The sequence below is a fragment of the Aotus nancymaae genome, unplaced genomic scaffold (assembly GCF_030222135.1).
Source record: "Aotus nancymaae isolate 86718 unplaced genomic scaffold, 86718_ANA_hifiasm-v0.15.2.pri h1tg000011l, whole genome shotgun sequence".
NCBI lineage: Eukaryota > Metazoa > Chordata > Mammalia > Primates > Aotidae > Aotus > Aotus nancymaae.
This window is the reverse complement of record NW_026988422.1, coordinates 65,169,545-65,178,520: the sequence shown is the minus strand read 5'-3', so window position 1 is coordinate 65,178,520 and position 8,976 is coordinate 65,169,545. Positions and strand designations below refer to the sequence as shown.

General features: G+C 50.0%; 1 protein-coding gene across 1 annotated transcript; it reads left to right on the top strand.

Annotated features, from left to right (window-relative positions):
* Window positions 1-391: 391 nt before the first annotated feature.
* LOC110567515 (WAS/WASL-interacting protein family member 2-like) lies at window positions 392-5,532 on the top strand. Its single transcript, XM_064374529.1, has 6 exons — window positions 392-492; window positions 601-771; window positions 3,629-3,736; window positions 3,781-3,914; window positions 4,045-4,832; window positions 5,145-5,532. Exons 1-6 carry the CDS (start codon window positions 392-394, stop codon window positions 5,292-5,294), a joined length of 1,452 nt encoding a protein of 483 aa, XP_064230599.1. The 3' UTR covers window positions 5,295-5,532.
* Window positions 5,533-8,976: the final 3,444 nt, after the last annotated feature.

Here is an 8,976-nt window from a genome sequence, read left to right as displayed (position 1 = left end):
ATGCCTAAAGCTTTCATGATAAGCAGAGGGGTCTCGTCTACAGCTGTGTAACAAGTATTATTCTCCAAGCACCATTGCCCCTTCCTCCAACCCCCTCTTTAATGCAAACACCCAGCTATTCCAAAAGAGCTTGTGTGCTAGTTCTGTGGAGAGCTCAGAGGTAGAGTAATTTTCCAGCTCCTCACACTTCCTGCTGGCAGGACACCAGTGTCTGCATTCTTCCCCACGTGGTGCCCTGCTGATAGAGGGGAAAATTGAGGTCAAGGAACAATTCACCATGTGGAAATAAACCTGGCCCTTCAGAGCTCTGGACCCCAAGCGGTCCTTCACCATTGGTTCTTGGTGGGCACACGATTTGCTGTGAAGATCAGTGTATGTGACTAATGAGGTGATGCGGTCTGATCCCTCTGGGAATACAGCCCTGCACAGAAATCCAAATCAAAAGGTTTCACAAACTGGGGTCAAAATTAAAGATGAGGAAAGTTCTACCAGGTGAGGCAGTGGAGAATGTTAGCACCCCTCCTCAGCAGGCCCAAGCGAACACAGATTTCATGAATAACTTTGACCTTTTTTCGTTCATACTATGTGTTACCTTAACAGGTTTCCAAAGGGGCCCTCTATAAGTGAACAGCATGGAGCAGCCCCTCCATCTCCAACTACTACCCAGAGAGTTATGCAGAAATATTGTGAATGTCATGAACCCAGTGGGAAGGGGGACAGGGAAGCTCTTACCATTTTCCGCTGGCAGTCAAAGCCCCTCGTTAGATCAGAGTAAGGACTGGAGAGAGAGAGAGAATCAGAAAGTTAATCTTCTGTACTAACATGGCTAGATCTTAAACAACTCACAGTCTCTATTGAGGACACAGTCACCTATCTGCAAAATACTGTCTACCTCACAAGTTATTAGGGTAAACTGAGAAAACATTAGTCAATGAGCTTTATAAATGTAATGTCATGTTAACAGGTACCCCTTACTCCAAGGTAGCTGACTTACACTTCCCCTGCTCTTAAAAATAAGAGCAACCCTTGGCTGGGCACAGTGGCTCATGCCTGTAATTCCAGCACTTAGGAGGCTGAGGTTGGTGGATCACCTGAGGTTAGGAGTTCGAGATCAGCCTGGGCAACATTGTGAATCCCCGTCTCTACTAAAAATACAAAAATTAGCTGGGCGTGGTAGCGGGCCCCTGTAATCCCAGCTACTCAGGAGTCTGAGGCAGGAGAATTGCTTGAACCAGGGAGGTGGAGGTTGCAGTGAGCCGAGATCAAGCCATTGCACTCCAGCCTGGGCAACAGGAGCAGAACTCTATCTCAAAAAAAAAAAAAAAGAAAGAAAAGAAGAGCAACCATTATCAGAGTATCATCACTTTATAGTTGAGAAGGGGGAAATGCAGGACGGGGTAGTTGTGCAGAACGTCTGTGCAATGGGTGCTCAAATTTTCTATTCTGAACTTTGTGGGAGGCTCAGTAGATAAAAAAGACAAAAAGAACTTATTTCACGTTTGTCTTCCAAAATAAGTGAGGTAAATTCACAAATATTATTTTATTTTTCCACATAAAATTCTAAGTAAGGAGGGAAGAGGAGCGTGAGCATGACAGGACACTGTAAGCGTCTTGGGAGAGCTACTCAGTGGCTCCTGCCTCAGTTTCTCCTTCCGTAATAACTTCTACCTAAAAGGGCGCAAGAAGCACTCGGAACATGCCTGGTACCGAGGGAGCTCTGGATACCTGCTTTGTTGTTAAAGGTTATATTCTGTGCTGAGGAAAATGAGGCAGAGATAACTTGCTCCTTCAGGCACAGGAAGCGGAGTAGTTTCCAAAGGGCGCCCCACCCGCGATCTGTTGGTTCCGCCTCTCAAACTTTGTTCCCTCTCTCAAACCTGCCCCTTCCTTTTATTTTCCACAGCATATAGGTAAAATCTCCTTCCTGGTCTCTCTCCCTCCTTGTCCTACTCCAGTCTTTCATTAACATATTTTAAAATCATATTTACCTCTCAAAGTTCAGTTTAAACCTTACATTTTCTAAAATGTGCTTTACTTCCACTTAGCATTTATAAACTTGGTTTGGGCCCCTCTCTCAGGCCCTACCCACTAGCAGGCCCCACCCACCAGCAGGCTCCACCCACCAGCAGGCTGCACCCAATGACAGGCCCCACCCACCTGCAGGCTCCATCCATGAGCAGCTTCCTCCCACTCACTGAAGCAGCTACTCTTCTTTTACCATTCTGTACAAAAGTGACTTCAAATTTTATCTTAATTTTCCATAAAATATTGAAGACCAGTCTGTAATATTTGTATTAGTCCATTTACATGCTGCTGATAAAAACATACCTGAGATCAGGCAATTTACGAAGGAAAGAGGTTTAATGGAGAACTCACAGTTCCACGTGGATGCGGAAGCCTCATAATCATGGCGGAAGGCAAGGAAGAACAAGTCACATATTATGTGAATGGCAGCAGGCAAGGAGCTTGTGCAGAAAAACTCCCGTTTTTAAAACCGTCAGATTTCATGAGACTTATTCACTATCACAAGAACAGCTCCAGAAAGACTTGCCCCCATGATTCAATTACCTCCCACCTGGTCCCTCCCACACCACCTGGAAATTCAAGATGAGATTTGGTTGGAGACACAGCCAAACCATATCAATATTAAACAAGATCTTATTGAAGGGCCAGAGATGACAAAATATTGGATGCAGAAAACAACTTGCAACTCCTAGATCCGGCTGTCTCAATGATTCCAAGCCTGGCCCATTCTCAGAAACCCCCTGTGGGAGGTGCCTCCCTCCTCAGGCAGGCGGTCTTCCCCCTACGCTAAACTTAGCGTGTGCCTGTGCGTTTAGACTCCATGACTAGACCTGTTAAACAAAGGTCAGAGGGACCCTAGTTTAATGTATAATTTCTAAGTGTTCATTTCCTGCTGTTTCCCACAAAAAAATGGCAACAGAAATGTGGGAAGTGTCTACTTCCTCCAAAACAAATGGATCTTACCCAGTAGGATAAGACTTGACTCCCACTCACCAACAGGGAGACAGTTCTGTAAGGCCGGTGCCTCCTTGGGAGCCGAATGGACATGCCCTTCTCTCTCCGTGCCTAAAAACTACATCATCATACTGAGCACATTGCTCAGCATTTGCCCTCTCCACGCAGGCTCCCCTTGCCCATGTCCGCATTCCAATCTCAGTCCTGCACCTGCCATAAATTTTGAAAAGGCCTGCCAAGAGCCTGCCCTATGGTAGCTCCCCCGTACATCCTCGGCCAGCCCCTCATCCGTGCTCAATCCCTTCATACCCAATGGAAATGCCCCCGCTTTGTTCACCTCGCCCGTCCCCAGTCTTTTAACACCCAATAGAACTACCTTGTCTTTGTTTCCCCCGCAGTCAATCAGCCACTTCTACTCCCTATAAAACCCCACGCCCCAAGAAGAGAAGCGCGACTTCTCTGGCCCCTTCTCGGACCATAGAACCTCGCCCGGGAGCCGAATAAATTGGCTTTTAATTTCCTCACTCCGGTCTCTGTTTCCTCATTGAGCTCGGCGGAAAGTCTAACATTTGGTGCCAAAACCCTCTGCGAGACCAGGAGCCTTCCGCCTCGAGGTAAGACTTCTATTACCCACAACTTTTCCCGCTAGCTGCTCCTCGGACTCCCTGCTCGAAAACGCGGCCGCGTCAGGGACTCCCCCTCCCCTCGTTTACCGCGGGCCCCGCAGCCCCGGTCTCGTCTCGTTTCAAAGACTTAAGTGTGCCGGAGACGTCCGTACACTTTTGTCTTTCTCCCCGTAAGGGGTCACTCAGGATCAGAGTTCTTCGGGAGACGTCCCGTTGATCCTGCATCCTCTCGTGCTCGTCGGTGTTCGGTGGGACGGCTCGGGACGCTGATCCGCCCTACCGATCATCTCCGCAGCGGCGGTGGTTTGGGTAATTAGGAGTCCTTTAAACCTCTGGGTCTCAAACTTCAACTCGCTCTTTCGCGAGCCGGCTCCCGCTTCGGTACTTTTCCTTTCTCCTGCTCTTGAGTGAGTGTCTGTGTGACTGAGTTTATGTGTAGTCCCACAGCCTAACAGCTACGGGGCTTGTGTGGGCCTCCTCTTTCAAACTGCCCCCAACCCCCCTCCCCCTCCTCCTCTTTCACGCTGCTCCCAACTGGCCCCTCCTCCTCCTCCTCTTTCAAGTGACTCTCAACCGCCCCCTCCTCCTTCTCTTCCAAGTTATCCCCAACTGGCCCCTCCTCCTCCTCCTCTTTCAAGTGACTCTCAACCGCCCCTTCCTCCTTCTCTTCCAAGTTATCCCCAACTGGCCCCTCCTCCTCCTCCTCTTTCAAGTAACTCTCAATCGCCCCCTCCTCCTTCTCTTCCAAGTTATCCCCAACTGGCTCCTCCTCCTCCTCCTCTTTCAAGTAACTCTCAATCGCCCCCTCCTCCTTCTCTTCCAAGTTATCCCCAACTTGCCCCTCCTCCTCCTCCTCTTTTAAATTATTCCCAACCCCCTTCTGCGCCTCCTCCACTGTGTTCTGACATGGCCTCTCCTGTTAGTGCCCATACTCGCTCACGCAGTGCTCCCAGCGCCAGAAGCTCCCTTCTTTGTCCTCTCCGCAAGGTGGCTGGAGCAGAGGGCGTTGTTCGAGTGCACGTTCCCTTCTCTCTTACTGATCTGTCCACCATTGAGAAACGCTTAGGGTCATTCTCTGCTGACCCTACTACTTATATCAAGGAATTTCGTTATCTCACTCAGGCATATGACCTAACCTGGCATGACACTTATGTAATCCTGTCCTCTACCCTCACACCTGATGAGCGCAACCGCATCCTTGGGGCAGCCAGGGCACACGCTGATCAGGTACATCTCACTGATCCTCAAATGCCCGTGGGTGTGGTTGCAGTCCCTGAGGCAGATCCAAACTGGAACTATCAAACTGGTCAGAACGGCCGCCACCGCCGAGACCAGATGCTGCAGTGCCTCCTGCTGGGCATGCAGAATGCATCCCAAAAGATAGTTAATTATGATAAATTGCGGGAGATTACCCAGGGTCCGACTGAAAACCCAGCTGCCTTCCTTAACCGACTCACTAATGCTATGGCCCTCCATACTCGGGTAGACCCTGACTCCGTGGCAGGGGCTACCCTCCTGGCGGCCCATTTTATTTCACAGTCAGCACCAGACATAAGAAAGAAACTGAAAAAGGCGGAGGAGGGCCCCCAAACTCCCATAAGGGACCTGGTGAACATGGCATTTAAAGTTTTAATAGCCGAGAGGAAAAGGCTGAGGCCATCCGCCAGGCCCATTTACAGCAACAGGTAAGCCTCCAAACCCAAGCCATTGTAGCACCCCTAAGGCCAGCAGCTCACCCAGCGTCTAGTTTAAGGAACTCCTCCAAGTTCCTCCAAAAAGGTCCCCCAAGACCTGTCCAAACTGCTTCAAAGGTCACACCCGGGCCCTGCTTCAAATGCAGTCAGGAGGGGCACTAGGCCTAACTGTGCCCCCGTCCAGGTCCAGCCCCTGGACCCTGTCGTATCTGCAAACAGACTAAACAGTAGAAGGTAGACTGCCCGTTCCAGACTACAGGCTCACCCCCTGCATCTCCATGTGAGGGGCAGGCCAGTCCAAAGAATGCAGTCCCTTCATTTAAACTCCTCGGCCTCATGGACAATTGATGCAGCCCAGACTCGAGGACCTCCATCACCCTTGCCAAGCCTAGGAAAATGCTGCAAGTAGCGGGTAAGTCCATTTTCTTCTTAATGGACATGGGAGTTGCCTGTTCTGTATTGCCTTCCTACTCAGGGCCTAGTATACCTTCCCAGGTTTCAGTTATGGGAATTAACGGAGAGCCTTCCTACCCTAATCATACTCATCCTTTAGCCTGTGTCCTCCAAAAACACCCCTTTTCTCAGTCTTTTCTAATCATACCCTCATGCTCAGTTCCCCTATTAGGATGAGATATATTCCAAACTGTGGGGGCCACTCTCCAACTTACTGGCCCCCATACTCAAACCTATCACCCACTCGCCTCCTACTGCCCCTCCTAACCAACCCTATGCCTGGGCTCAACCCCTTGTCTCAACCCCCTATCCCTCCTAATGTGCTGATCTAACCTCTTGCCCCCTGCAGCCTAGTCTCCTCTTGCAGTATGTGGATGACCTGCTGCTTTACAGCCCTTCCCTCTCCAGGTCACGGCAGCATACTGCCACTCTCCTTAATTTCCTTAAGTCTAGGGGATATCGGGTTTCCCCCTCCAAAGCTCAGCTGTCGGTCACCTCGGTAATCTATTTAGGTATTCATCTAACTCCCCAAACTAAAGGCTTAACAACTGACCGTCGGAAGGCACTACTTGCACTGCAGCCCCCGGAAATGGCTGACGAAATCCTCTCCTTTCTAGGATTTGTGGGTTTTTTTCCGTCACTGGATTCCTAACTTCGCCACTTTGGCTAAGCCCTTATATGCGGCAGCCGAAGACACTCCCACGGGACCTCTCTCCCATCCAGGGGCTGTGAAGCAAGCCTTTAAAATTCTGCAGGCTGCCCTGTCCACGGCACCTCCTCTTCAATTGCCAGATCTTACACATCCTTTCCACTTGTTCACTGATGAAAAACAGGGAACAGCAGTGGGGGTCTTAACCCAACCTCTAGGCCCCATCTATCGTCCTGTAGCCTATTTGTCTAAACAGCTCGATCCCACTGTCAGAGGATGGCAGCCGTGCCTGCGAGCCCTAGGAGCGGCAACAGAGCTGACCAAAGAATCCCTAAAGCTTACTTTAGGCCAGCCCATCTCAGTGTTCTCTCCTCATCGACTTACTGACCTTCTCTCTCATAAATCCCTCATGCATCTAGGACCCTCCCGTTTACAGGAGTTTCATCTACTCTTCATTGAAAATCCTTCAGTAAGCCTCCATCACACCTCCCCCCTTAATCCGGCTACTTTGCTTCCTCTCCCATCTCACTCTCCCTCCCCAGCCCACTCCTGTCCTGAACTCATAAACACATTTGCCAAACCCAGAGAAGGCCTAACCGACCTTCCTCTACCTAACCCAGACCTCACTCTATATGTAGATGGGAGTTCCATAACAACAGCTGAGGGACAGCGAAGAGCAGCTTACGCAGTAGTTACAGATTCAGCTACTCTCGAGGCTGGCCGACTTCCTGATGGAACCACCTCGCAGAAAGCAGAACTCATTGCCTTAACCCGAGCTCTCACGCTTGCACAGGGAAAGCGAGTGAATATTTATACTGATTCAAAGTATGCTTTCCTTATTACCCATTGCCATTCTGCCCTCTGGAAAGAACGGGGATTCCTCACTACAAAGGGATCTCCCATAGTCAATGCTACTCAAATCTCTAATCTCCTGAAGGCCCTACTGCTGCCCAAGGATGTTGCTGTCATTCATTGTCGAGGGCACCAGCCCCAGCAAGATGCTGTTTCCCGGGGCAATGCAAGGGCAGATGCAGCAGCTAAATCCTTAACTAATATCAGACCAGCCCCGACTCCGGTTCTTTTCCTTGCCACAGCTACACCGCCAGTTTACTCACCCTCAGAAAAGCAGGCCCTCATATTAAAAGGGGGAAATGAGTCAGACCAGGGCTGGATTTTCCTGGATAACAAAATCACCCTTCCTCGGGCACAGGCCTCAAAGATAATTGCTGAAATACATCGATCCTTGCATATAGGACCCAAGGCGTTATATCGCTTTGTACAGCCCCTTTTTTCACTACCGGGCTTGCAACAGACAATAGAGCAAGTACACAAAGCATGTGCCACTTGCTCTAAAGTCTCCTCTCAGGGTGGCTTAAAGTCACAGTTCCCTACTCACCAGATGCGGGGCAAATTACCAGCCCAAGACTAGCAAATTAATTTTACCCATATGCCCTCTCATGGCAAGCCTTTTTTGGTTTCTCACAATCTCCCAGTACAACCACCTCCTCTGGCTTCCTACCTCCCCTACCTCTCTCTCCTCCGTCACTTAGGGAACACACGGACCGCACTCTCCCCGTAGTTCCAGGACTGGAGGACTCCCATCCTGCAGTACCTCTCCAGCCAGGTGACAGCGTCCTCCTCCGGGAACTCAAACCGGGGTCTCTGCAGCCCAGGTGGTCGGGACCCCACATCATTGTCCTGACCACCCCAACTGCCACCAAACTTTTAGGCCACACTCCTTGGTATCATGTGTCCTGCCTCAAATTGACCCCCAAAAATCACCAGTGGAGATCTAAACCCTTGGGCCCCACTCGTCTACGCCTCACACGGGGCCCTTGCTCGTTATCCTCTAACCCTCCAAACCATTCTCATCACAGTCATTCTAGTCCTTCCCCTTAACGCCAGTCCTTACTATGTCTGGCGGTTCTACCTTCAAGAGTCCTGGGCAGATGGCCCCACCACTAAAACTCATTACCTCGCCCAAGCAGACTGCCAACCCGCGGGGTGCCAGTCAGCTATAAAGTTCGAATTCCCACAATCCAAGTCCAACACTATTAGGAGTTCTAAAGATGCCTTTGCCCTCTGTTTCCTATATCAGCAAACCCAGGACCGCTGTCGTTTATGGAATCAAACCTATGGTGGGTGCCCGTACGCTAACTGTGTCATACACAAGCCCTTTCATACTGAAGGTGCCCCACCAAGTGATATGCTCCTTTTAGACAACCAAGGTAAAGTGTCTCTTATTATCCATGACCCCTGGAACATCCGCTGGGAAAAGGGCACTACAGGCAAAATATACTTCTGGTTTCAAAATAGCCACCCCAGTGGTACGTGGCTAATATATCGAGTCTATACCCGCACTCTGCCCATAGAAATAGACCGACTTAACTCATTGAGCAACACCATCCGACAAAATGAAGCCACCTTAACTGACCAAATCGAGCCCTCGAGTAACACTCCCCAGCCTTTCTCATGGATAACACTAGTACCGCAAGGTGCTAACATGTTGAGCTTAACTGAAGCCGATAACTTCACAAATTGTTCTCTATGTGCATCTCTTAACCAACCCCCCCTA

Excerpts from the sequence above, each read along its gene's own strand:
- LOC110567515 (XM_064374529.1), top strand. The coding sequence starts at position 392 with ATGCGGTCTGATCCCTCTGGGAATACAGCCCTGCACAGAAATCCAAAT. Across the intron at positions 493-600 it reads GATGAGGAAAGTTCTACCAG|GTTTCCAAAGGGGCCCTCTA; the intron begins GTGAGGCAGTGG and ends TTACCTTAACAG. Across the intron at positions 772-3,628 it reads AAGCCCCTCGTTAGATCAGA|CTGCTCCTCGGACTCCCTGC; the intron begins GTAAGGACTGGA and ends TTTTCCCGCTAG.